Source organism: Cervus canadensis, chromosome 2 (assembly GCF_019320065.1).
Source record: "Cervus canadensis isolate Bull #8, Minnesota chromosome 2, ASM1932006v1, whole genome shotgun sequence".
Classification (NCBI taxonomy): Eukaryota; Metazoa; Chordata; class Mammalia; order Artiodactyla; family Cervidae; genus Cervus; species Cervus canadensis.
In genome coordinates this window covers 111,907,660-111,935,522 of record NC_057387.1, presented here as the reverse complement: position 1 = coordinate 111,935,522, position 27,863 = coordinate 111,907,660, and the positions used below count along the sequence as shown (strand labels likewise).

The 27,863-nt window shown below is 50.0% G+C and overlaps 1 protein-coding gene across 2 annotated transcripts; it reads left to right on the top strand.

Moving 5' to 3' along the window:
- Positions 1 to 1,534: 1,534 nt before the first annotated feature.
- LOC122437308 (ILK associated serine/threonine phosphatase) lies at positions 1,535 to 26,866 on the top strand. 2 transcript variants are annotated; one of them, XM_043462147.1, is made up of 12 exons: positions 1,535 to 1,717; positions 8,776 to 8,841; positions 9,304 to 9,360; positions 12,287 to 12,406; positions 13,688 to 13,814; positions 14,906 to 15,012; positions 15,357 to 15,450; positions 15,733 to 15,820; positions 17,224 to 17,345; positions 23,540 to 23,659; positions 25,161 to 25,242; positions 26,619 to 26,866. In XM_043462147.1, the coding sequence occupies exons 1-12, from the start codon at positions 1,663 to 1,665 to the stop codon at positions 26,757 to 26,759; spliced, it is 1,179 nt and encodes a 392-aa protein (XP_043318082.1). In that variant the 5' UTR covers positions 1,535 to 1,662; the 3' UTR covers positions 26,760 to 26,866. The 2 variants fall into 2 exon arrangements, with proteins under 2 accessions (XP_043318082.1, XP_043318083.1); XM_043462148.1 differs by lacking the exon at positions 8,776 to 8,841 and having other exon boundaries at positions 1,561 to 1,717.
- Positions 26,867 to 27,863: the final 997 nt, after the last annotated feature.

The window sequence follows — 27,863 nt, the reverse complement described above, 5'->3', positions numbered from 1 at the left end:
CAAGGTTGGGGTGGGCAGGAAAGTGGGAGAGAGGTGAGGAAACAGGGCTTTGTTATTCCTTTAGAGCACGCCTGCAGGGAAGAGGCAGTTCATCTGCTAAAGGAAGAGGAGAGTGCCCTGAGGGTTTCAAACAGTAGCGAGTGAGCAGCTGGGTAGATGTGCAGCCTGAAGGCTTGCTGGGCCAACAATGTCCTTAGCCAGAGATCACCAGAAATCAGTAATCAGTAGTCCACGGAGCTGTGCTTCATCCCAGCGAGGGAGACCATCACCATGGGAAACCGCAGTAAAGGGATGTGTAGATATATCCCTGGACCGTAAAGGCAAAATGTCAAAGAATTGATGCCTTTTAACTGTGGTGCTGGAGAAGACTCCTGAAAAACCCCTGGACAGCAAGGAGATCAAACCAGTCAATCTTAAGGGAGATCAACCCTGAATATTCACTGGAAGGACTGATGTTGAAGCTCCAGTATTTTGGACATCTGATGTGAAAAGCCAACTCATTGGAAAAGATCCTGATGCTGGCAAAGATTGAGATCAGGAGTAGAAGAGGGCATCACCAATGCAAGGAACTCCAGGATACGGTGAGGGACAGGGAGGCCTGGTGTGCTGCAGTCCATGGGGTCGCAGTCGGACACAACTGGACGACTGAACAGCAACTACTGATATTTACAATATTTCAGTTGTGTTAGTTGATGTGGGGGAAACATTTAAGGAAGCCAGTCCACTTTGGATTGGATGTCAGGAAAAGGAAGCAATTCCTTGACCAGATGTCTTCATAGATTGCATCACAGAGGCAAGAAGAATAGAGCAAAGTTAAACCTGTAACTGGTAAAGAATGAGCAGTCACTCTGATTGGCCGAGACAGAAAGAGGTTTGGTCATTTTTGTGGCTTGGACAATGTTCTTCTTCTGTCTGTGTTCAGACAAGTATGGAAGGGCCTCGTTTTTGCCGTGGATCTAACATCAGAGCCTGATGTCTACGTTTCATGGAACTCTGTATATTCAGTAGAACACTGAGGCCAGCTGTGTGTGCCAGGCCAGCTCCCTGATGTCACCGCCATGGACGCTTGTTTTCCCCTCTTCCCCACGTGATCGGATGGGAGCAGACAAGTCCAGAGATGCCTCCTCTCCACCATGCATCTCAAGGGTTCGCTCCAACAGGATTCTGCTTCTCAACCTCAAATTGGCCAGGGATGGCGGGACGGAACCAACGTGAAAACCCGGGTCTTCCGGGTCACCAGGGCTCACTACAGCGGCCCTTGAGCGCAGACTTGTGTTTCTGAAAGGGGCCTTCTCGGAATCCAACGCCCATGTCCAGAGAAAACTTGAGGAGCCCAGGACAGGCGCGCGCGGGGAACATGGCGCCGTCGGCCTCACTGTCAGCAAGTCAGCCGGGTTACCAGCTCGCTGTCGCGGCGGAAGCGAGGCCAGTGCGCTTGCGCGCCGTCGCCCCGCCCCCGTCCCGCCCTCACGCAGGCCTCTGGGGCGACAGGGCCATGCCGCGCGCCGATTGGTGGCGTTCCGGGCCCGCCCTCGGGTGATTGACGGCTCCCGGGCCGCCGCCGCCGCCGCCGCCGCCGCCGCCCCGCAGCCGCCGCAGGGTGTGGAGCCCGCCGCCGCTCGCGGGCTGCGCGTCTGCCGCAGCCGCTGCCCAGCCTCCGTCATGGACCTGTTCGGGGACCTGCCGGAGCCCGAGCGCTCGCCGCGGCCGGCTGCTGGTAAGCGGGCGGCCGCTGGGCTGGTGAGGGCCAGCAGGGCGGGCGGGCGGGCGCGCGGGAGGGCGAGCGCGGCCTGCACCGGCGCGGGGAGCCGGGCCTCCGCCATGTTCGCTGCGCAGGAGGAAAGGCCGCGCGCGGCCCGGCGCCCTTTGTGCGCGGCCGCTTCCCCTCACGGGAGCCCCGCGCCGCCGGCTTGCGTCCCGGCCGCCCGCCTGGGGAGCTCGTGGTCCCGGGCGCTCTCCCGGTTCGGCGTTTCCTGTGCTTTGTGTTCTGTGTGTACCCCGGCGATTGAGGTGGTCCCGGCTCGGCTGCTCGTGATTCTGAGGCTCAGAAGAGAAGATTCGTTCTCTCTCCGTCCTCCGATCTTGTCTCAAGACTCGGAGTAGTAGTTGTTGTTCCCTCTGGGCCCCGGAAGTCCCCTCTCCCCAAAGGGAAGACCATTCGCCCGGGTCCGCTCCCCACCCCTGGCTGCCCCCTGACCTCGGCCGCCGTGCGCGTCCCGGAGGCCGGGGGTCGGAGCTCCAAGGGGTAGCCGTGCGGGGACCACCACGCCTGGTCCTCTGTCCGGCGGGTTATAACCGCTCCGAGGCTGAATTTGGCAAGACCTGTTCACGTTTTCAGGTGCAAGACATTCAGCTGGATGCTGTGGTTTAGGACTTTTTTTTTTTTTAATTTCCTAGTCTAAGTTGGTGGCAGGAAACGTGGAAAACTCTTCAGAACACTTTTCAGATTCCAGGCCCAGCTCAGCCCCACTCAGCTTGCAAGCCCGGAAGGTGGGGCCCGGCCTCTGGGTTACGAAATCCGCAGCGGATTTTGTTGGACAGTCCCGGAGGGGGTCTGGAGACCCTGGTTCGGCAACTGCTGTTGTCCTAGGGGCATACGAAGGTGACTGACACCCAGCGTTTGCTTTCTTTCAGAGAAGCCGAATTCTGAATGCGAGTGGTTGACATCGAAAAGGGACAAAGTTAATGACTGGGAGTTGCTCAGTGCCCGGGGAAAGGGGTGTCTGTGATCCGTGAACGGAGAGTTGGTTGGGAGGTGGTGCTGGACTCGGGCTTCCAAAGATGGATGGACTTGTAATTTGCAGAGATTCTAGGCAAGGGAACAGTGTGCTTTGGGGGGAACGTTTGGTTCTCCGGTTTGCCTGTGCATGCAACGTGGAGAAGTAGTGCGACCTGCGACTTGGATCCGTGAAGAAGTCTCCCAAGAAGGGGTTGTTCTGCCCTCCGTAGGGCTTGGATTCTGGCATGTCACATGTGGACGCCAGGCCAGTCTTAGGAGGCCGTTAGTCACAATAACGGCACTGTTAATTTTCCCGGCAGAACATCTCATTTTGTGGGTTGTTCCCTAGATTTCTTTTCTAGATTGTTCTCGTTGTGAGTGAAAACTCTGGCTTGTGTATGCAGTCTTTTTGACTCTATTGATGGAGGATAACTTCTGTCCGAGTGTGTTTGGGGCAGAGTTTGCCTTAGCAGATGCACCTGTATGCCTGTCATTTTCTTTAATTGCCATCACTTTCTACCTGAAATTAATTCGGGTCCACTCAGGTGGAAGGGACCCCTGAATGATCCAAAAGTTGACGATTCTTTAAGTTGGTGCCTGGAAGGACATACCCAACCCTGGCTGAGACGACAGGGTGGCAGAGGTGCTGCGTGGTGTTTAAAGCCGGGCTCCCTCAGGAGTGGATCAGTGACCCGCCTCCGGCCGGTGAGGAGGGTGCTGGCACTGTCACAGGCTCTCCTTGACCGAGTGTGTTAAAGGCAAAGAAGGCATGCCTTCTGAATTTGTTGATGACAGACGCTGAGAGGGATAAGTACTAAAGTGAGTACACAATCAGAACCCAAAGTTATCTTGATAGGCATTTAGTTAAAACCAGTAAGATTAAACTTAACAGGTTAAAAAAAAAAAAGTCATTTGAACAAGAATAGAAACTGATTTTATGATTTTGTAAAAGTACTTTGATTTTTGAAAATTTAAATCAAATGTCAAAAAAATAAATGTCATACTTTTTGTTTCTGAAAAATTGTTGATAACATTGAATCTAGAGTGAAGGAGAGGAAAGTAAAGTTGGCTTCTTGAAGCAGATGGAGAGAGGAGGCTAGACTGCCACCGTCACAGCCCTTAAAGGATGTGCAGGTGTCACAAATTTCTGAGCTAATGCAGGAACAATAAAAAGACCTAATCATTTTCACAGTCCCCCAGCAGAGTTGTTTGGGGCATGTACTCAGACTGGTTTCAAATCCTAATTCTGCCCTTACTGTCTTCTGTGGCTGTTCCTGCATCTGAAAAATTAGTGTTGCATCCTACTGTTAACCACAGGTTAGAGAGAGTGAGTACGTGTGTAGGGGAGAGCAGAGGCTCTGTGCTCAGTACTGATAGACGCTAGTGCTTTGTAGATGTCACTCTATGAGTTAACTTTCACAGCTGTTCGAAAGGGGGGAAAATGCACTCTCAAATGGATTCTGTCAAAACGCCCAGTGTCCAAAGGGAAGAAGTATCCACTCCTGATCATGTCAAGTGTATTCTATTTGGTGTTTTGATTTTTGGTTTGAACATCACATCTAATGTTCCTACACCAAGCCTCTTACTTTTTATGATCTGAAGAAAAATATGGAAAGAATACAATAAATGTTTTCAGATTTTGAGCTGAATTAAGGGTTTTCATCCCAACCCTTAACAGGTTTTGCTTGCTGAGTGAAATCAAGTTTCTAATGTACAGTATACATACTTACTTAAAAGAGGATGTGTATTTGTTCGTATCAGATGGAGATGGAATTTCTTTGCTTGTTCGATCTCTAAGTCGTGTCGGACTCTTTGCAATATAGTCATTAAAATGCTGATTGATGTCTTTGAAGATTGATAGCTTATATTTGGTAGTTGAACAAGTTAAAGGTGTCTTGGTTTAAAGTCATTTGTGTAGTAATCTGATTTCAGTTTTATAGGGTGGTTCTTTCACTACACCAGTACACTTTAAAACTGATGGTCTGCTGTCGACGACTAAATAAATACTTGCTTTGCAAGGCACCCTCAAAATATTTCTTTTTATGAAATTGGAGATCAAAATATAAAATAAAGGCTAAGATAGTAGAAAAAACTTGCACTAATTGTAAAACCTCAGGGTTAGTAAGAAAAAACTTAAGTCATAAAAAAATTAAAATGGATTTAGCTATGTAAAAGTAAAAAGTTTTTGCAGCCAAAGTAGCACAAAGGCAAAAGACAAACTGAGAGAAAATAGTTGCGGTACCGTTACTAAAAGTCACTGCCCCTGGTAAGGGAAAGGCTCAGACAAGTTAACAGGAAAAAGAGGTGACCCATTAGAAAAATGGTCAAAGGATGTATCCTGACAGTTTACAGAGAAATGCAGGCGACCCATCGATGGGAATTGGTGCTAGCATCCTCAGTCACTGGGAAGGAATAGCAGGTCACTGGTGTACCATGTTTTTCACTGGTCAGATTTAAAAATTGGCACGATGGTAATGAGTATTCAGAGAAATGGACATTCTCATAAAGCATGTTGAGAGTGAAAGTTACCACAACTTTTTTTGGAACACATTTTGGCATTTGTCAAATTTCTTTGTTTACTTTCTTACTAGCAATCTGGCAGATAAAATGAGCTTATGAATCCCGGGTTGTTCATTACGGCATTATTTGTCATGTAATAAACCAGAATCACTCCACATGCCCATCAGTAAAGGACCCGGACAAGTGAGTGGCAGTGCTTCCGGTATATTGTAGGATAGTGGGCGACTGTTGGAAAGAAGCCTTAGACCCAGTGTGCTGGTCTGGAGCATGCCCTGATGGCTTACATGAACAATGATATGTGTAGAGTATTGTATATAATGGTGGCAGTGGCTCATGGTAAAGAATCTGCCTGCAGTACAGGAGCCGCAGGAAACACAGGTTCGATCCCTGGGTTGAGACGATCCTCCAGAGGAGGAAATGGCAACCCACTCCAATATTCTTGCCTGGAGAATCCCATGGACAGAGGAGCCTGATGGGCTACAGTCCATGGGGTCGCAAAGAGTTGGACACGACTAAAGTGACTTAGCAGTAGCAGCATTGTATATAGCTTACTTACACCTTTTAAAAGTTAAAATGAACATCTACGATTCAATTCATGAGCATAAAGGGAAGTGGAAAGTATACACTAAGGTGTTATTCTGGTGGGGATAGGTGGAGCAGTGGGCCTTTTTCTAATACATCTGTGGTATTTGGAAAACATACACAGTTGTCTGTCACTCTCTGCGGGGGATTGGGTCTGAAGTCCTCTTCAGATCCCCAGATCCGAGGATGCTTAAGTCACTTATATAAAATGGTGTAGTACAGTTGACCCTTTGTATCCATGGATGAGGAGGTCAACTGTATTGCATTTATAGTTAAAAATTCAGGTACAAGAAGCAAGTTAGGCAAAATATTTAAGGTTTCTGTTGCTATAAGTAGCAACTTTTTGCAACCTGAAAATGATCAAGAGTATTTTTGTCAGCATAATATGTAACTTTCAGTAGACTTAGCTTCAGAATGTAAATAACTTTAAAAAAAAAATCAGATGAGATTAAGTGTCATGGAAAACCTGTTTTCTGTCTCGTTTCTTTCTTTATGAGAGTTCTTGTATTTAGAACTCAGGGACCACTTCTAAAGGTAAGGTCAAAGTCACACTTAGTCCAATGATTGCAGCCCCAGATACTTTGAATTACTATTTATCCAACACAGAATGTAAGGTTCTGGCTAACCAGAAGTTCCCTTTATAGCATCTGTGATGTACAGATTGTTTTTAAAGAATCCAGATGCAAACTATTTTAACTTTGATCCTTACGATGATGCAAAAAGGTACTCCAGAGATCTTATAGAGCCTTAGGCTTATCTTTGGGGGGTTGTATAAAAGTTAAATGATCTTGTGAAGTTCCTGTAACAGCGAGGAGGCAGTATAACACCTCACAAAGAGCATGTGCTGGGAAAGCAGGCTATCTGCGTTTCAACCTCCATTTCTCACTGGCTCTTCTCTTGGACAGTTACTTAAGCAAGTGCATCAGTTTCCTCATCAGTAAGTAACCATAATAATAGTACCCACCTCATAAGATTATTTTAAGAATTCAATCCATGAAAATATGTAGAGCACTAGAGTAGTTCTTGGCAGGCAGTGAATGTTAATTATCATTTGCATAAGCCATTCTCAGTTGTGGCCAACAAAACTCTGAGATGATCTCACTGTGTTTAATTGCAGTACCACTCAGAATATTCTAGAGTGATAAAGAGCAGTTGAGGTTCACGCCATTCAGCAGGGGAAGAGAGGCTGTTCTCTGGGGCTGGTGGTAGGTTTGAGGCACTCTCTTAACTAACTTGTCAACAAAGGAGAGCGGCCGGGCTAGTGCTGAGCTGGAAACCCTGTTATGAGGAATGCTTGCCAGGACCGAAAATGTTTTACCTGGGTAAAAGAGGATTCCCCCCATTGGACACTGGATTTGGAAAGACCTGGTATAGAGAGGTAGTTTAATTCAGAAATTAAAATCTGGCCCTGCATAAGTGGAGGGTTGGTTGCTCTTCGGGTCGGCCTCCTCCCAGCAATGTCCCTCTGTCCCAAGGTGCCTTGTGCTCTGACCCCGCTGAATATAGTGCGACTGTTCTGGGTCATCCTGTTCGGTCTGAAGTCTGTTGAAATGGACATGATTATGCTTAGACTAGTACGGTTTGAGTTCCCTTTGGAAGTAGCCTGCTGAAATATTAGTGATTCTTGTAGGAGGAATAGTACAGTGAGTAAATGGTTATCCTAAATGCCTTTTAATGTTCTAATGCTGTTTTTGGAATACTTCCCATAGAGTATGTCACTTGTGAGAAAAGTGAAACTACTTGTAATTACTTAATGTCTTTATGCTAATCCTAAGGGAAAAAATTATAATTTAAAGGAATAACTATTTCCTGTTTGTGTTACGGGTGTAAAGCAAAAGAGTTACTTTTTGTTAAATTAGGAATTTATCAGGTATTTAATGTACTTCTGACCTAAAGACCCCTAAAGAAATTTATTTCCTTGAAGTTTATAAATTTTGCTTAAAATTTTTAGTTTTTAAAAAAGTAGAGTTGATACCTAGCTCGTTTCTAGGCAAAAAGACAATATGGATGCAACTTTCGGAGCACACATGTTGAGTAGGTTTTTTGTTTTTTTTTTGTTTTTTTTTTGAGTAGGTTTTTAATTGGGTGCATTTCTGTACTTGAGCTCTGAGGAACAAGATCAGTGTGTTCGATCTCAGAGGACGTGGACATCCACATCTTCATCTTTAGCCCGTTGTTTCCCCCACATTCCTGTGGGCTGGTTCGTATATTTTGTAACTTCAGTAGAAATTTTGAGGAAAGCTGGAGAAGGAATAATGATTAAATTTTATGTGGAAAGGGATAATTGAGTATAAAACATTTAAGACAAGTACTTCTGTTAGGTAAATCTTTAGGTTTTTAAGTAGAAAGATTTCTTAGCTTTCTCCTGAGTTTATCTTGGAGTATCTGAAATTCCTCATTTTCTTCATAGATATTTATTGAATTGGGCTCTGTGCTGGAGATACCAGGTTAAGACAGATTCAGACCTCTCTCACCGTCTCTCTGCTTGTGTGTTTAAGATTCTGCTTGGTAATTAGTTCAGAATGTTATTGAAATAGGATTTTTTAAGATCGGTAGATCTTTGACGAGTCCCTTTATCTGGGTACCGAGATAGAATTATTGTTTTGCTCTAGAATCAGTTTTTTCTTCTCAGGATTCACTCTTAAAGAAAGGTTTTTTAAAATTTGTTCCTTTCAATACTGAAATTAGCAAGAATACTTGTTTTCCTTAAAACACTCAGTAGCCCTTAAAATTCCTATTGGATCATCTTCATTGCTTGTATATTGACTATAACTGTTGGAAACAAATGTCCATATTAAATGACTGTTGAGAAAGTATTTTTGGAAACGGTTACTCTGTCCAACAGAGAGGAGAAGATTTGAGTTTAATAGCTGACTTATCTCAGAAGATCTCCCCCTTCGAGCCCCACCTGGCCAGTGTCCAAGTGCTCTCTAAGCAGGTGTTCCGTGTTCTAGGGAAAGAAGCTCAGAAAGGATCTCTGCTCTTTGATGGTCTCCCTCCGGCCAGCAGTACTGACTCAGGTACAGTCTCCAGGCTCTCCCAGGTGTGTGTCAACGTGTCATCCTGGGATTGTAGTTGTCTCAATCTTTTTCCCTTTCCCCCATTTTCAACACACAGATGTTTTAGGTGTTGGACTGTCTTAAGTTTTGAATCCATGGCATCAGGTAAGGCAGAAAAATCCGCTAGTTGCTAGCCCTGAGAAACTGCGTGAAGATATTGAGCAGTGTTCTCTGGTTCATCTGAGCGTCTATTTTACTAGTGAAATAAGACTGAACTCCAAGGCAGGTTTTCTGTCTCCTTTGAAATGATGAGACTTAAAGTAGTTTCAGGACGCTGTGTGCACAGTATGAGTTGCCACTGGATTGACACGAGAGTTTTGAGTTTATTTCAGTGACCTGTGTAGGTATCCTGGTGGGATGGATTCTGAAACTGGAGCCCCACCCTGGTTTTGTGGGCTCACTCGGTGTTTTGCTGTGTTTCAGGCTCTGGGGGACCTTTGCTTTTTGACGATCTCCCGCCAGCCACCAGTGGCGATTCAGGTAAGTGGTAGGGAAGCTAGTCCAGTGTGCTGATGGAAATAACATAATGTTTTACTCTGACATAAAGTGTATTTATTTATAGCTGTAAAAAGCCTTAGGATGACAAATTATAATACTACATAAGGTTTATTAAAACTAAATAGATACCGGAAATTCCCTGGCGGCCCAATGGTTAGGACTCAGTTCGTTCACTGCTAGGGTTCAGGTTTGACCCCTGGTTGGGGAACTAGGTTCCCGCCAAAGCGAATAAACGAACAAACTAAACTCAGTAGATACCATCAGTTGGGAAGCAAAAAATTTACATAAATACTGCGTCACTTTCTGGTCATTATTTTCTACTCCTTGGAATTTTAAGAATTCAGTTGTTTATTTTGACCTTTGTTATTAAGGTTCTTTAAAAAAAAACCTGAGTCTGTCATTCTGGTTTTGCTTTGTTATATTCCTGACAGATCCAGATGTATCCAGCAGAAAAGTATCTGAATACGTGAAGTACTTTCCACATTTATATGTGAAGTACTTTTCACATTTCACACTGAAAAAATATCTTCAGTATCCCTGATAAATTAGTCTTCTGTTTTATACCACTTACAAAAGAAAAAGAATTTTGATCTTTAAGTGAAGTTGGAATGACACTGCTTTACTGACTGGTACAAACCGTGTGCAGGAATTTGAATTCTTGAGATTTAAGACCTTAGTTAATTAATTTCCAGCCAGTGCTTTTATGTTCGTTCTCAACATTCTTTTTGTTGATTTTATTTCATTTTTGTCAAGCCTATTAACACTGGCTCTACTTGTTTCTGTAAATGTTTAACTTCTCCTTTTATATCCCAACTGAACAGAAGGGGAAAACAGAGCAGATTCCTGTAGGTTGTCATACATGATGAGTCTGTTATTCCGTCTGAGTACTTCTCACATGGAACCTCCCCCAAAGCAGGGTGGGGGGGGGGGCAGGGTGGATGTGGCAGGGTGGATGCAGGCTGTCCTTTCTCATATGTGAGTATCTTCTAGTGTGAAAAAACCTTCCTTATGTTGTCAGATAGAACTCTTACTGCTTTTCAGGTATATTTTTCTGTATTATTAATTAATTGCTACTGAGTCATTGGAATTAGTCTAACCAAGTATGGATTAAATTAGTATTTTTCCTATATTTGGACTTCCCAGGTGGCACTAGTGGTAAAGAACCCACCTGCCAATACAGGAGATGTAAGAGATGTGGGTTCAATCCCTGGGTCAGGAAGATTCCCTGGAGGAGGGCATGGCAACCCACTCCAGTATTCTTGCCTGGAGAATCCCATGGTCAGAGGAGCCTGGCTGGATATAGTCCCTAGACTCGCAAAGAGTCAGACATGACTGGAGTGACTTAGCACACACACATTTCTGTATTTAGAAAAAGTATCACAGTCATATTTCACAAGAATTCTCAGATTTTCAGGCTGTGTCCATACAAAAAAAATTACAGCATTCTCATACAATTTACCCTAAAACCTTCCTAATAAAGACCGTACTCTTAGTTATAATGAAAGTTAAATGTGTGCAACTAGGGCTCTTAACAGATTCAGTTAAAGAAAGGAGGGTTCAGGATAGTTATGTCTTAGTTATCCTCAGGGCAAAAGGCAATAAATTAATAGCAACTTAGAAGACTTCAGCACCATTATTAACAGGGTTTGTAGAATCCAATCTTGTATCCAATATTTAGGATTTCTTGAGAAGACATACTTTTCTTCTCAAGCAGGCCAGAGCCATTTACAAAAGTTGACTACATTCTAGGCCATAAAGTAAGTCCTAGTACAGAATCAATATCATATGTAGACCACTTTCTCTGATTACAATGTAATTCACTTTGAAGGCAATAACAGTTTAAAAAATTTCTCTGTTTTGCAATTTAAAAGAAAGGAAGTTTTTTTTCATACACATTTGGAAAACTGGAACACAAACACTAAGTGGCAGGAGGCTAATGGAGAGACCATTGAGAGATCCATGGCATTGTCCTAGTTAATTTGCCTTACCATGTGGGGTAGGATGTGTGTGTTACACTGTTGCAGAAATCTGTCCTTTGCAAGTAACTGATTATTCTTGAAGGCAAGAATGTTTCCTTTTTCCCCTCAGTACTCAGAAAGGTCTGGCAAAGAGTAGTTGTATGAATAATAAATGGTTGTATGCTTTTATACCTACATGCAGAGAATACTTAGGGCCATTCATTGGACACTTGATGGACCAGGGACTGTGATGAAAGCTTTACATACGTTCTCCCCATCAGTTTTAAACAGCCTTCTGAGAGGACAGTTTTCTCCCTGTTATGGATGAAGGAGCTGAGGCCGGCAGGTTAAGTAACTTGCCTTAAGGGTACACCCCTTGTAAGTGGCAGAACTGAGACTTAAAACTAGACTTTGTCGTTCCACAGTGCATACTCACTGCAGGTGCCCTTAGTTCTTAACTTTGACTAGACGTTCATCCCTTTGCAAGTGGGAATGGCTTCAGCAGTAGTGTTCTGCCTTTCAGGATACAGACGGTTCTTAGAGCCTGATATTGGTCTCATTTTAAGTCCTTGTTGGTTTTTTTGAGCTGGTTCAGGATGTTTCACTTGGCAGGTTTTGGAAAATGTATATGTAAGGGCTTGTGGATATAAAATACCATGTGTGTGCCATAGCCCCAAGGTATGAATGTGTTTTTGCCACTGAGAAGCCTCTCACATGTCCCCCCGAAGCCTTCTGAGCAGGGCCTGGATTTTAACTTGTGGCCCCCCTCTGTGGGCACCCAGGGCACTGCCCCACCCCTCAGAGTCATGGCCATGACCGCTGAGCCTCCCTCTCTCCCAGGCCTCGCACGAATGTCCTTTCATCTCCGAGGGCTGGGAGGGGACCAGGTCTGCTCGGGACTTAACAGTCTATAGCTGTGTTTCTGTCTGGTTTTTACTTTATATTTCCAGGTTCTCTTGACACTTCGATATCCCAGGTGGTAAAGAATGAAGGGAAAGGAGCAAAGAGAAAAACCTCTGATGAAGAGAAGAATGGCAGTGAAGAGCTTGTGGAAAAGAAAGTTTGTAAAGGTTTTCAGACAGTTTGAAAACAAATGTATTAGACTTCATATTGTAAGACAACCCAGAGCAAAATCAAGCTTAGCTTTCCAGTGATAACACTTCCTTTCTGTGTCTGTGTTTAAGAAGTGGATAGGGTTCCTTGTTTGCACACGGATTTCCAAGTTCACGCGTGCTTCCTCACTCTTTGCTCTCCATGCGCTCCATCTCTTACTCACCTTCAGTCAGGTAGGAAACCTGCCTTAGTCCTTCAGGGGTTAGAGACAGGTTTACTTGGCTGTGGTTAGTGTATGGGTCCCCAGTCTCTCTCCAACCACATGTCCTTGCCCTCCGCCTGTTGATTAGTACTTGGAATTCTGTGAAGAGCTCGTAGGCAGCGTCCCAAGAGATGACCTGACACTGGAAAGAGCAATTGAAATTTCTTGTCAGCTTTGTAAAGTGTCACAGTGCATGAGGAATAAGTGAGGAGTATCAGCTAGAGAGAAAGCTGACGTTCTGGGTTTTTACTGACTGCACCAGCCAAGCAAGCCACTTGGTCGCATGCCATAAGTGATCTCCGGCGGAGGCTGCGGGCTCCCGCGGAGGTGTGGTGTGAGGATGCAGGTTTCAGCGTAGCTTGTCACTGCCTAGAGCCTGAAGAGCGCTGTGCCTGCCAGCAGCCGCCCTTCAGGAAGGACATCTATCACTGACGTGGCTCTCAAGTGTCAGAATATGAGCTCCAGCCAGCCATTAAAGAGAAATTTCTGCACCTCCAGTGGACTCCCTTTTTCCTTTTCCTTCCTCAGTTAAAGTAAAAGCAACTGATCTTTCCATTTGTTCAGTCTTCCAGCCTCAAGCATGGAAACATATTTCCAATGTGTCCAACAGGGCAGTTGGGATAAACTACTTACTTGCATTTCTCTAAACTAGATTTTTCCGTCCTCATGAAATTATTGACAGACAAGATTTGCAAGGAGCTCCTTGCCCTGGTTCCAGTCTCACTTCTGTGGGGTGACAGCACATTCCTTGCTCTGGTGCTTTGACCAAGTGCTCTCTTTGGAGGAGCCGTTCTGTCCTGACTTGCTGTCGCCTGCTGTCTCCTCTCCGCTGCTCAGCCTTGCAGAGGCCGCCCCTATCAGCAGTGGTCTGCTTTCTGTAGCAGACTTGCCACTTGTAGCAGGGAGATGCCTGGCAGGGCAGCTCTCGGACACTGCTGGGTAGAACAGCCACAGTTCCCTCTCATTTGCTCTGGGACTAGGGCATCTGGAGAGAAGGGCACAGTTTTGTATTGGCTTTTTGTTCTCCTTTCCGTAGCCTCTTCGGTGATCTTCAGCCTGAAAGGCTACGTGGCTGAGCGGAAGGGCGAGCGGGAGGAGATGCAGGACGCCCACGTCATCCTGAATGACATCACTGAGGAGTGCCGGCCCCCCTCCTCCCTCATGTGAGTGCCCTGCTCTGGCAGCCCGGGTGGTGTAGAAGTCTGTTCTGATGCTGGCGCAGCAGTGAATGGCATCAGGAGAGCTGGTGCGGTAGTGAGGGCCCAGAAGGAGACCAAAAAAGCGGAAGACAGACTGTGAACTTTCTCCTGCAGTTGCATAAAATTAAAGTGAAGGAAAAGGTATGGAGGAAGAGCCCTTGTCACCAAGAGCAGGAGTTGCTTGGAGTTGCTTTTAGAGCCAGGAGAGGGCCTCTGGGGAAGCCTCGGGGGCACGTCTTTTGGAAACAGATTTAATTGGGGGACACCAAGCCATAACTAGTAGATGCTACACTGTAAGATTCTGAGTTATAAACCACATATGAGAGGCATATGTATACATATATATCACATTATATATAATATTATATATTGGAATATATGTACACACATAATAGAATATCAGTTAGCCATTAAAAAAATAAAATTTGCTGTTGGCACCAACATGGATGGGCCTCAAGAGTATGCTCAGCAAAATAAGTTTATTGTTTCATGGCTCATGATGTCCCACATTGAGAAGGGATTCTAGAAACGTTTGAGGAGAAGAACAGCTCTGCAGAGTAAATGTCATTTCTCACAGCATATTTGTTCTTTCCTTCCTGAAACAGTTTTTTAATGCTATTTATGTATGTGAGTTTTTTGGCCAACTTGAAAGGGGAATAGCAGTAGGAGTGGTAGGGTAGGCTTTAAGAATCTGATATCCGTCAGAGTTTGAGTAGCAGTTCTGAAACTACCTGTCCTCTTACAGATGTTCTTGACTGTCTTGGATCAGTAATTTATCTGTGTTTATCTGTGTGTTGGTGTTTAAAACTAAATCTGCTGTAAGTAGAAAACTAAATCTGCTGTAAATAGAAAAGAGTTCTGAATATTAGTGAAAAATCAGAGTTAACAGATCTTGATTTTTGAAGTAAGAGTGAATTTTTAATTTTAAAATGTCATGGACGTTACTTCAGTATTGTCTCAGGTACTGTTACTGCTTGCTGTTCGAGTTAAAAGCTTTAATGGAGAGGAGTAATCTTTGCCTGAGGATCTTGCTGACTCTCAGTTCATTATTCCAGCACTCGGGTTTCATACTTTGCTGTTTTTGATGGACATGGAGGAATTCGAGCCTCAAAATTTGCCGCACAGAATTTGCATCAGAACTTAATCAGGAAATTTCCTAAAGGTGAGGCTCAGAACTCAATCTGTTCGCGTTCATCTCAGGGTTGGCTCTTTGTGCTGGTGAGTGAGACGTCACTGGCTTTAAAAGAATCCTTGATCGAAAGAGCATGGCTTAGAGAGGGTGGCGCCGAGGGGAGCAGGGGCCGTGCAGCGGGCCCACTGTGGAGCTGCTTGTGTCTCTGGGCGATGGCACCTCTTGTCTCTGTACTTGGGAGGTTACTAACACCTCCACTTACAGTGGAGGAAGCACAGCTTGTTCTTGGTCATAATGCAGAAACACAGTGATGGTGGCGGGAGGATAATCTTCCTTCCTTAAGACTTTGTTTTCTTTCCTGCCCTCTGCAATAGGAGATGTAATCAGTGTAGAGAAAACCGTGAAAAGATGCCTTCTGGACACCTTCAAGCATACTGATGAAGAGTTCCTTAAGCAAGCCTCAAGCCAGTAAGTGTAACCATATGAAGACCTGTGGTGGAGGGGGCGTGTTGTTTTCCTACACGCATCTCAGGCCTTCCAGTACGGTTTAATGCTAACGCTTGTTGTCCGAAAAACTCCTAGCACGAAGTAAGCTCTTAAAGCTTAATGAAATCTGAATTAAAAAAAAAACACGTATTAAAGAAACCGTCCATTTTAAAAGCAGGACACTTCCGTTTCAGCTCTGGAAGTTCAGTCTCAGAGTGCTGGCACGTTGGTGGTGACTGTGTCTCTGATGTGTTTCCCCCTCAGGAAGCCAGCCTGGAAGGACGGGTCCACCGCCACGTGTGTTCTGGCCGTAGACAACACTCTGTACATCGCCAACCTTGGGGACAGTCGGGTATGTGGCTGTGGTGCCGCCCCCGAGACAGCAGCACGTCCGAGGGGACTGTAGGCAGCACTGGTGAATAAGGCCACGGTGGCGGGGTTGCTACAGGGGGCTCTGTTGCAGTTAAAAGTTCTGGGTCAGGGAATGGCCGCTAAACTGGAGGCTGTTTGTTCTGGGAAGACTTAGACCCTATCTGTCAAACAGGTACAGAACTGTAAGTTGGAATTTAATTGGCCCTCAAGTAAAACTACTTATATTTAAACAACTATTTGTCTTCATTTCTTTGTCCTCAGATAGTAATGAATGAAAAGTATTAGCCCCTGCCTCTCCAAATTATATAATTTCAAAATAACTCAACAGCTGTGACTGGAAGAGTGCTTGGTGATGGGATGAATGTCCACTGAGCCCAGCACCAGGGCTGAGGGAGAAAACCTGGCTACTTCCCACGACGACAGCCTGCGTCACGTCCCAGCTGTGAGGCTGACTCAGAGCCAGAGGGCGGGCTCCGTAGGGCCTGTGTGGTCCCTGCTGCCTCCCCGGCCAGGAGTGGACGGTCGCCTCCCTTGCCGCCTGCTTATCAGCCAGCCTCCATGCCCGTGCAGTGGTCACGGACAGAGTGACCTTCCCACTCTTAAAGCATCTTCAGACACGGACATAGCCGCTCCCCACCCTGTTGCTTTTAGGGTGACTTGGGATACGGGGCACTGGGAGCCGCGAGCATCCCAGATGAAAGCCCTGCCCCAGTGGGGTCTGTGTTGGGGTGACCCTTTAGTGGATCTCTCTGGTGGGACTGCCTCTTGTACACGGGCGTTTGGACCAGAGGACTTAAAAATAGCACGTGTATGAATTAGCCAGAAAGAGAGACTTTGGAGTCAGACCCAGTTTGAGTCCTGGCCCTGTTCTGTGACTCCAGGCCTGATGCTTATCCTCTGGGCCTCAGGCTTCCCCCTCCGTAGAATAAGAAGTTTGTCCGGAAGTGACCACCCAGTAAACACGGTGATGGGAACACGCAGACCTGTGCTTGCTCAGCCCACCAGATGGGCCAGTGTAGACTCGGGGAATGGTAGCGCCTAAAGGGACCTCGGTGCTGTTTAGGGACCTCCTTTTCACGTCACAGGTGGGAAGACAGTGACCTGGTGAGGGGAGCAGGGGGCTGTGGTCACTCAGCAGTTCTTCCCTCCCTTAGTGTTTGTGTGTGTGTGACACCACTTTGCTACTTGATACTTCTGACGCTGGACCTCTGAACTCAAGTTTGTCAGCAGGAGGCTGAATCTGAGAGTCAGTTGTTTTTTTTTTTTTTTTTTTTTTTTTTTTTTTTTTTTTTTTTGAGAGTCAGTTGTTAACTGTGCTCTCCCCTGGCATTATTGGGCGCTGGGCTTGTTCAGTTCACACCTGGTGTCCTCTTGTCATCCCAGGCAATCCTTTGTCGTTACAATGAGGAGAGTCAAAGACACGCGGCCTTGAGCCTCAGCAAGGAACATAATCCAACCCAGTATGAAGAACGGATGAGAATACAGAAGGCCGGAGGGAACGTCAGGTACCAGAGGGTGGCGGGGGCTCCGGGAGGGGCCGCTGTGGACGCGCGAGAGACCTCCGCGGGCGGGTGCTCTGCCTTGTGCAGTCTTCAGCGCGATGAGACTGCCTGCGGTCTAACTGGGTGAAGCCGAAGTAGGATTTCACGTATGTCCCAGTGGGAACAAACAACGTGTGCGAGAAATATGCCTCCCTACGTCTGCAAAAGGAGGATTCCTGTCTCTAATTCACGTTCACCATTTGCAGCATCTTCTCTGGTCCTAGGAACTCTCATAAAAACTATTGTTTGTCACAGCTGAATAAGCTACAGTTTGGGCAGTTTCTCCAGAGAGAAAATCTGAACTGGTTAGGACAGTAGCATGAGCTGATCACCTCTGGGCTTCTGGGGAGCAACTTCTCAGGCCCAGGGGGCGCTCTTGCCTGGCTTGGTCTGCCGCAGTTGTTTCATCTCTCTTTACATCTTTGAAGACTGTGCCAGCTCTAGTTTGTCATCTGCCATCTCTCAGGTGGTTAAGCAGGGCTAAGGATGCTGCATTAGGAATATCACCAGAGGTCTTTTCTGGTTCATCTTACCGTTTGAGCCCTTTAAGACTTCGTTGCCTGTTGGAGATAAGGGAGAAGTGAGATGCCAGTGTGAGACTGCAGTAGGAGGTGTCATTTCTCTTCTGTTGTGTACTTAGGGCGGTTTTTGTTGTCGCTGCAGGCTGTTTCTAGCTGGTGGTGCAGGGAGGTCTCGAGAGGAGTCAGAATTCTTAGGGTTGGTTAAAAAACTCCAGGGTTAGTAAAAGGTGATTTTGGTCTGGGTTATGGCTGGCTGCGTGAGCAAAGACAGAATTACAGACGGGGTTCTGACCTTGGCCAGTGCCGTGACTGACTGAGCCCCCGTGACTGCTTGTGGGAGTTAATGCCCAAGGATGTGACCCCAGCACTGGTGTTAGTAGCATCACCTTTAAAATTCTGCATTTGCCTGAGCTCCTTGGAAAGATTTTGACATTAGCATTCCTATGGCTGAAAGTAAGATCAGCTGTATTGCATTTACTTCCTGTTTCCCAGTCTCCATTTATTAAGCACTAGGTGGACTTAGGGTGTGCCCCTCAATTTGGAGACGTGAGTGGGGGTGCTCAGAGACAGGAGGGGTGACTTGTTCCGGAGCAAAGGGCTGGGCTGTGACCCACCTCCGGCCCAAGGCTGGGGCTGGCACGCTTTTACTTTTTGTCCATGCCCTCTCACTTTCATTATTAAGATTTTCAAACATGCAGAAAAAATATTAAAATAGTAAGCATTTAAATATCTACTACCTAGATTGAATAATTAACATTTTGCCATATTTGTTTTGTCTGTTTATATGTGTGTATGTGTGTGGCTGAACTGTTTAAAAGTTAGTTGCAGACATAACATCTAAGAAAATAATCATTCCTTAGTTTGTGTTAGCTTATCTTAACATTCCATCTGTGCCCCCATTTCCCCAGTTGTCCCCAGAGTGTCTGTGTTGGACACCAGGGTCTGGTCAGCATTGGACTCGCGTATTTCCATGAAGAACCATCTCTGCTTTGGCTTGGATCATGTCCCTAGTCAGCCCTTGGATAGGGTCACCAGCACTGTTTTCTCATGGTGTCATTTGAGGCGCCTGTATGTTACGTCTCATAAAGCAGAATGTAGGTCTACAGGCTGCTTTAGATTCAGGTTACACATTTTCAGTAAACGTGGGGGATTTGATGGGGGATGCCAGGCGCTTCTAACTGCCCCCATGTCAGTAGCCGTGTGGGATCACTGCTGGAGATGCAGGCTCCGTGCTGGCCACCATGCGGTAGCAGATGGCTCTGGAGTGGAGGGCATGTTTCTGTGTGTGTCTGCCGGTAGTCTGGGGAGACCCACTCTGGCCCCTTGTGACTGCTGCCCGTCAGCCTTTCAGCTGCCGCTTTTAGCACCCCTCAGTGATCTTGTGTGAATCAGCCACTTCACAGCGCCAGCAAAGCGGACCACCGGCTTCTGGCTGCTCCTGCACGTGGTAGCAGGCAGCCTGTTAGGAGAGGCTCTCCTTCGCAACAGGGGTTGAACCAGCTTCTCCCTGAAAGCAGGGTATGTGTTGAATTCTTCCATCACCATTACAGAGTGGGAGCCACCCACTCTTGTGGAAACTGGTGTTTTTCTTTCCCTTCTCTGCTGCTTCCGTCCGCCTTCCTTGCTCCAGGAGTCACTGCAGGTGGGTTTCTGGACCCCGGGCGCTGACTCCAGCCGTAGAGGCAGGGTGTTCCTGCTGCTCACGTGCCCTCTGTGGGCCGCGGGAGGGAGCGCCTTCCACACGGCTGCCTGTCTTAAAACAGCTCCATGTGCTGGGGCTGCTGGCGTCAGCTGCAGGTTCCTCAGTTCACGTCTGTTCAGGACAGAAGCAGGACACACACGTGTGCTCTCTGTAGCCTGTGAGCTTAGATTGCTACTTCTCATTCGAATTGAGTGTTTATAGGGCTTTCTCTTAACTTGAGTCAGTAGTTGTAGTGTCTTTTATCCTGAAAATCTTGGTTCCTGATAACACCGCATATTTATTTGCCAAAATAGCCTTTTGAAATTGAATTATCAGCAGCATCACTATTAATGAACGTGAGCTCCCTGTGGCTCTCTTGTCTTCGTCTGTGTCTCACTGAGGATATACCGAGTATTGTGTGTAAACACGGAATAATTATTTTCACTGCGGTTTTCTTACACTTGGCTTGTCATGATTATTAGTTTCATTTTGTTTTCAACTTCAGGGCTTTCTTACCCTCTATTATGAAGCATTTACATGGCGAGATAGGAACCCTGGTGCACTGTTGGTGGGAATGTAAAATGGCACAGCCATTGTGGAACACGGCATGGCAGTTCCTTACAAATTAAAACTAGATCTACCATCACAACATTGTAAATCAGTGCTTTAAAAAGAATAAAGATAAAAATTACATAGACCTGCCATGTGATCCAGCAGTTCCAGTTCTGGGCCTATATGCCCCAGAATTCAAAAGGGGATTTGAACAGACAAGCGTGCACCCATGTGCATAGCATCACTTTTCACAATAACCACAAGGTGGAAGCAACCCAAGTGTCCATCGTTAGATGAAGAGAAAACAAAATACGGTCCCTCCATGAAATGGAAACACTATACAGCCTTGTTAGGTAGGAAATCCTGTCACATGGATGAGCCTTGAGGACATTTTGCTAAGTGGAGTGAGCCAGACAGAGAAGAGCAGACACTACATGATTTCATTTATATGAGGCCCCCCAAGTGGTCAGAGGCCATCCAGACAGAAGGTAGGATGGGGTGGTGGGGGAGGGGAGCTGGTGGTTAGTGGTCACAGAGTCCTGGTGGGGGGATGGGAAGGCTTGGAGATGATGGTGGTGATGGTTGCACAAGACTGTGGATGTACCTAATGCCACTCAACCGTTCGCTTAAAAGTGAAAATGAAGATGGCAAATATCATGTCACATATTTTTACCATGATTTTAAACATGAAGAAAGCCTACATTGACATGGTCGGCGATCTAAAATACAGAGCAGAGAGGTGCTTCCACGTCTCGTTCTCTTCACCTTATCTCCTGAGTCTTGCCAGTGTGTCTTACAGAGACACGCATATCCACACATGTGTTTTTATTTTCCTGCTTTGTTACACTGAAGGGTGTGGACTGTACGTGCAGTGCTTTATGCTGCTCAGGAGAATTCCTCGGAGAAAGTGAAGACAGCTTGATGTTTATTTTACGAGGAAGGGAAGCTTACACCTGTAGCATCTGCTGTCGGGTCCAGAGTGCTGTGTGTCTGGGACAGTCTCTGATGACAGGGAGACAGTTCTGGAATCAGGTGCAGTCCTGCCCTGTAGCACCCACCCTGCTGATACTCCAGACCTTGGCATTTGCCGTCCTGGGATGGTCAGAGGAAGATGGAGCTTCCACCTCCCAGCCTCAGCTTTGCGAGCCCGTTGAGACCACAGTGTCCCTGGGCCAGAGGCACTGTAGTCAGAGCAGGTTCAGCGGGCAGCCAGGGTGTTGGTCTCTGTGGCCCTCTCCCGTTGTGAAGGATAAACCAGAACAAAACACCAGCAGAAACGGTGCTGCAACCAGCGGGCTTTGGTGCCTGTCTTGGCGCCAATAGGACAGCCGCTGTCTGACTGATGGGCGGACGGAAGGGAGACGGGAAGGACACTGCGTGGAGCAAATTTGCAAGTGCTAGAAGGCAGGAGCCCCGGCCTGTGGACAGCAGGTCCCCAGGGAAGGCAGACTGGCTTGTGGGCTGGGACTTGAACACCCACTCCCTGCCCAGCATGGTGGTCTCAGGGGAGAACTTTGAGCACAGTGGGAGAAGAGCGGATTCTCGGCAGTTTGCTGGGGGAGAGGCCGACGCAGAGCGTGCAGCGTCCTGTGTTGCGTATGGGAAACTGGCTGTGTGTGGAGGGGCTGTCGAGGAGGCTTGGGGCGGGCGCAGTCCGTGACCCACATGGCTGGTTCCGGGCAGCCCTTGCCGGGAGCAGTCCTGTTGGGCTCGCTGGGCACAGAGGGCAGGTGGTGTGGCTGTGCTCCCGTGACGCACAGCCCAAGTCGGCCTGGGCCTCTGCAGCCGGCTGGCGCCCGCACCACACACATCTCACACAGCCTGTTGCGCCGAGTGCAGGCAGAGCGGCAGCCAGCCCACCGGGTCGGCTTCGGAAGCGCGAGTGCGCTCCGAGTTGTCCTGGTGGTACCGGGGTCTTCGGCCTGGCCACTGCGCACAGTCTTATTGAAACAAGCTGGGTCTGTGACTCGGGAGGAGGAAGTGCGCCCAGCCCCTCGGCCCTCACTCCAGAAGACGCACTCTGGTCCGTGGGCTCCAAGCTGCCACCTCTGGAGGGCTGAGGGACCCCCGCGCACTTCTTCACCCTCAGCTCTGCGCTGGCGCCCTTTGCTCCCTCTTGCTTTTTGTTCTGCTGTCTGTACCTGGGAAGACTGCTCAGCTGCTCACAGATACCAGCACAAGTCTCTGCTGCTGGTGACCTGGCGGTGGCCACCGGGAGGGGGACTCTGAGGGCCAGTGAAAGGCCGGGAGCCAGGCGGGATCCTGACACCGGCGGGCGGTTCCGGCCCCTTGGGCGGGTGGCTCACTTCCAGGGCGTGCTCCCCGTTGGGGAGCCCCATGGTGATGCGGCAGCTCTGTGGCTGGCTGAGCTCTCTGGAGCCCCTTGTCGAGTGTGGCGTCTCCTCTGGCCTCACACTGAGAGCCTGGGTGCTGGGCGTTGGAGCTGCCCAAGGGGCAGAGCGCGCACGCCGCCAGGATTGTCCTTGGGAGCGGTGGGCATGGGGCTGCTTTCCCTACCGACGGAACTAACTGGCTGTCTTAGGCCCTGCAGTCACCTTCCCCTCTTCTGAAAGTAGAATGAATGAAGGTGTAGTGGTGCCCAGAGTTCTCCTGTTTATATTTAAGTCATTAAATCATGTTCATACCCCAAGTAAAGAACACTTGCTTCTGAATCAAGGAATAGTCACTTTCAGGTATTTTCCAAATCTAATTAGAGTGAAATGCAAAATATCCCTCTATCCCAGCTGTTTGTAACTCTGGTGGTTTTAAAGTGAAAGTGAAAGTCGCTCAGTCGTGTCCAACTCTTTGCAACCCCATGGACTACACAGACCATGAAATTCTCCAGGCCAGAATACTGGAGTGGGTAGCCTTCCCCTTCTCCAGGGGATCTTCCCAACCCAGGGATCGAACCCAGGTCTCCAGTATTGCAGGCGGATTCTTTACCAGCTGAGCCACCAGGGAAGCCCAGGAATACTGAAGTGGGTGGGTAGCTTGTCCCTTCTCGAATCAAACCAGGGTCTCCGGCATTGCAGGCAGATTCCTTACCAACTGAGTTACCAGGGAAGCCCCTGTGACTTTAAGGTACAAACGAAGCAGACAAAGCCAGGTCCGCACCCAGTCACTGCCCCTGGGCTGTGGGCAGACCCGCGGGTCAGGCCTGGTCGGCCCCGAGCCAGGCCGAGGGGGCGCTGCTGCCACCAGCGTGCAGGCGGCGGGCCGCTGACGACCCGGGACAGGAAGGCTCCACGCAGCGCTGCAGTGCTGTGTGACTGGCGGCTGAGGGGTGTGGGTGCCACAGCTCACGTCCTTCACTCTGGCCCACTTCTCTGCTTTTGAGGTCAGGGTCTGGGTCCTGGGCCCCTGGTCTGCCAGGTGGGGTCTGATGTGCCTACCCCTCGCTGCAGGGATGGGCGTGTCCTGGGCGTGCTGGAGGTGTCCCGCTCCATCGGGGACGGGCAGTACAAGCGCTGTGGGGTCACTTCGGTGCCGGACATCAGACGCTGCCAGCTGACCCCAAACGACAGGTAGGCTCTCCTGGGGCACGGGGTGGCCGCCTCCTCTTGTTTCTCTTCCGACTTCTTCCAGCTCGCATACTGAACCTGGGGTGGCGAGAGGGCTGGCGGCCATGTCCTAGGCACTGTGCTGGGCCCTCCACGTGCAGGGATCAGTAACATCCCAATCTGCTATCGTGGGTCCAGTCTGACTACACATGAACGCATGCACAGTCCCGTGTATCTTAGGGCTGCGGGCTGCTCCGGGAGCCTTCAGCCGTGGCGGGAGGGAGACACCCGTGTTGGGGACAGCAGGGCTTTCCCGCAGGGGACACACACCAGGGTGGTGAAGTGGGGTGGGGTGAAGGTGTGGCCACCTGACGCCACAGTGGGACGTGGTAGCAGGCACTTGGACGGGTTGCAGAGGCTTGTGTTCTCTGCTGAGCAGTCTGGGGTTTAGCTCATAACGGGAGAATCGTGGGAGGTTTTTAAGCGGAGCCAAACTAGGAAGAGATCTCTTGTCCAGCCTCTGTTTCTGAGCTGCTTGAGAATAATGCCCTGTGCCTGCGGGAGAAGGCCTCCGCAGGTCAGTGTGGAAGGTGGACGGGGCCCAGGGGCCTGTCAGGCACTGGCGCACCAGCCTGCATCGGGGGTGTGGGCGCTGAGGCGGCAGCAAGGGGCCAGGAGGCCAGTGCTGCCAGGGGCTCCTTTCTGCGCCTGCCTCAGCCCCTCGGGGCACATTTCCACCTGCTCCTCCAGCTGCCCAGGTGACGCCTCGGGAGAGTCTTTCGTTGCCCCTTGAGACCAGGCCCCGTGTGGTCCCTGCTGTGGGAACCCCTCGCTTTGCAGCAGAGCAGAACCCCTCTCCGGGGTCTTTCACCTCGGCGGAAGGGGCTGGCAGTGCTTGGGCTGGGGCCCTGCCGGGTCCCAAGCACAAACCATGTGCCTGTAAATGCTTGCTGAGTGAGTGCCCAGTCAGAGGTGGAAAACCAGGACCTGGGTGTTAAAATGAGGAAAGAGGTGAGCAGGAGGACCGGAACTGTCCCGCCCCTCCGTCCCTGCTGGAGAGCCTCCCCTCGGCGGTCGGGGGGACTTTGAAAGGGACGGAGGCCTGTGTTCCAGCAGGGAATGCGGAGGGCTGTCCCCCTTCATATGGGCAGTGAGCGCTTGACATTCCTCAAGTCCAAGCGTCCGTCCAGTTTGAGAAATGGCCAGAGGCCTGTGTTGACCGACACTCACCATGTATTTACCGTCCCACCTGATGGATCTCACGCAGTGATGTTCCTGGAGTCTGTCTGAGAAACCGGGATTGGGTTGATCCCTAACTTCTGGTGAACAGTGTAGTCTCAGCTTTGATGTATACCGTCTCACACAAAATACTTTTTAAGTGCCTTTAACCTTGATCTCGTAGAAGTTAAATTGGTTTAAAAATGTGTAGCTTTTGAGGAGTTGGCCAAATATATTTTATCTCTATTGCCAGGCCATTTTGTAAAGTTTGTGCTAAAACCCATCTATGTTTTTCTCCATGTTGTAGGTTTATTTTGCTGGCCTGTGACGGCCTCTTCAAGGTCTTTACCCCAGAAGAAGCCGTGAACTTCATCTTGTCCTGCCTGGAGGTGAGCACTCTCACAAGGGGGTGGGTGCCTGTCGTTCCGGCTGCCCTTGGGCTTCAGAGGAGAAATCCCGGGCCCCCTTCCTCCCCGTGTCCCCGTGCAGTCCCGGGCCCCCTTCCTCCCCGTGTCCCCGTGGGGAGCGGGCCCCCTTCCTCCCCATGTCCTCGTGGGGAGTGGGCCCCCTTCCTCCCGTGTCCCCGTGGAGAGTGGGCCCCCTTCCTCCCCATGTCCCAGTGCAGTCCCGGGCCCCCTTCCTCCCCATGTCCTCACGGGGAGCGGGCCCCGTTCCTCCCGTGTCCCCGTGGGGAGCGGGCCCCCTTCCTCCCGTGTCCCCGTGGGGAGCGGGCCCCCTTCCTCCCGTGTCCCCGTGGGGAGCGGGCCCCCTTCCTCCCTGTGCAGTCTTGGGCCCCCTTCCTCCCCATGTCCTCGTGGGGAGCGGGCCCCCTTCCTCCCCGTGTCCCCTTGCAGTCCCGGGCCCCCTTCCCCCCCATGTCCCCGTGGGGAGCGGGCCCGTGTCCCCTTGCAGTCCCGGGCCCCCTTCCTCCCCATGTCCCATGGGGAGCAGGCCCCCTCCTCCCGTGTCCTCGTGGGGAGTGGGCCCCCTTCTCCCCGTGTCCCCTTGCAGTCCCGGGCCCCCTTCCTCCCCATGTCCCCATGGGGAGCGGGCCCTTCCTCCCGTGTCCCCGTGGAGAGCGGGCCCCCTTCCCTCCCATGTCCCAGTGCAGTCCCCGGGCCCCCTTCTCCCCATGTCCCAATGCAGTCCCGGGCCCCCTTCCTCCCCATGTCCTCATGGGGAGCGGGCCCCCTTCCTCCCGTGTCCTCATGGGGAGCGGGCCTCCTTCCTCCCCGTGTCCCCTTGCAGTCCCGGGCCCCCTTCCTCCCGTGTCCCCGTGGGGAGCGGGCCCCCTTCCTCCCCATGTCCCAATGCAGTCCCGGGCCCCCTTCCTCCCTATGTCCCTGTGGGGAGCGGGCCCCCTTCCTCCCCATGTCCCAATGCAGTCCCGGGCCCCCTTCCTCCCTGTGCAGTCACGGGCCCCCTTCCTCCCCGTGTCCCAGTGCAGTCCCGGGCCCCCTTCCTCCCTATGTCCTCATGGGGAGCGGGCCCCCTTCCTCCCATGTCCCCGTGGGGAGCGGGCCCCCTTCCTCCCTGTGTCCCATTGCAGTCCCGGGCCCCCTTCCTCCCGTGTCCCCATGGGGAGCAGGCCCCCTTCCTCCTGTGCCCCCGGGGGGAGCGGAGCTCCATCCAGGACAGTCACCGCTCAGTTTCTCCCGCGCCCCCCCACCACAGGGACTTGGGGGTGGTCGTCCCTTGGGGGTGCGTCTCAGGAGTGGTGGGACGCGGGGTCCCTGTTCACCAGTGCCCCTTCCCCGCTCGGCAGGACGAGAAGATCCAGCAGCGGGAAGGGAAGCCCACCGTGGACGCCCGCTACGAGGCCGCCTGCAACAGGCTGGCCAACAAGGCGGTGCAGCGGGGCTCGGCGGACAACGTCACGGTGATGGTGGTGCGGATCGGGCTCTGAGCGGGCGCGGCCCTGACTGTGAGGTTCGCTTTTGTGTTGTGCACATTATGTGTTTCGTGTACTCCTGTGGGATGCCCATGGCTGTAAATAAAGGTGTTTTTTCTAGACTTCTGAGTTATCTTACTATGTTTTGAGCAACACTTGACCTTTCAGAGGTCATATTTGCTTTTGAACGTGTTTTGGGTTTTCCCTTGTTAAAGGCGTTACAGGCCTCTCGGATTGGCCAGTAGTCATGGCCGTGACTGCTCACCGCGCAGCGCTTTGTAGTTTAGGGCACCTTTCCCGTGCTGCCGCCCCCCGATAACTGGTGGGGAAAGTGGCATTTCACAAGCTGGTGTTTGAAGCGGTGACTGGCTTAGACAGGCGAGCGCCGGAACCCAGGGCTGCTGGGGGCGCTGACTGCCTTCAGCCCTGCAGACGAAAATAAGGTGACAAAGCATTAGCGCAGCGTGAGCCCAGGCTCCACCAGGAGGTCAGGCTGATGGCTGAGGCTGTCGCCCTGCAGGGCTCTGCCCGCACCAGGCCCTCCAAAACACCGGAGTCTGCTCATTTCCCATCCTGCGATGACAGGCGCCATCTGGCTGCCCCCGTGTGGAACACGTGCGTCTCCAGGTCTGGGCAGTCCCGCTGCAGCCCCGTGTGGCCTGAGGTCTGGCCTCCTGGCTTGGGGGCACGCACTGGGCTCTGGGCTGGGCTGAAGTTGGGCTTCACAGCAACACTTGGGTCCAAGACGCTAAAAACACGTGAGGAGCCTACCCAGAAAAACAAACTCGAAAATTCTTGTCACGCCCTTCCTCACAGAGCAGGACGCTGGTGTTGCTGGTGAGGCTCCTTAGTGAACGGCCTCAGGTCTCTGTGTGAGTGCTTGCCCCGGGATGATGTAAGCCTCCGGAGGCTGGCTTTTGAAGCTGTTGTGACACGTTTGCGGGCCGCGCCCAGCCTGCACACAGGCCTTATCACCTCGTCAGCGCCTTTGGAAGGACCGGCCTCCCTGCTGCAAGGACCTCAGGAACGTTTCCAGCACGCCCCTTCCCAGCGTGGAGAGCCGGGCTCCCTCTCTGCGGAGGGGTGGGACGAAGCAGTGTGCCGTCACAGGAGGAAAGA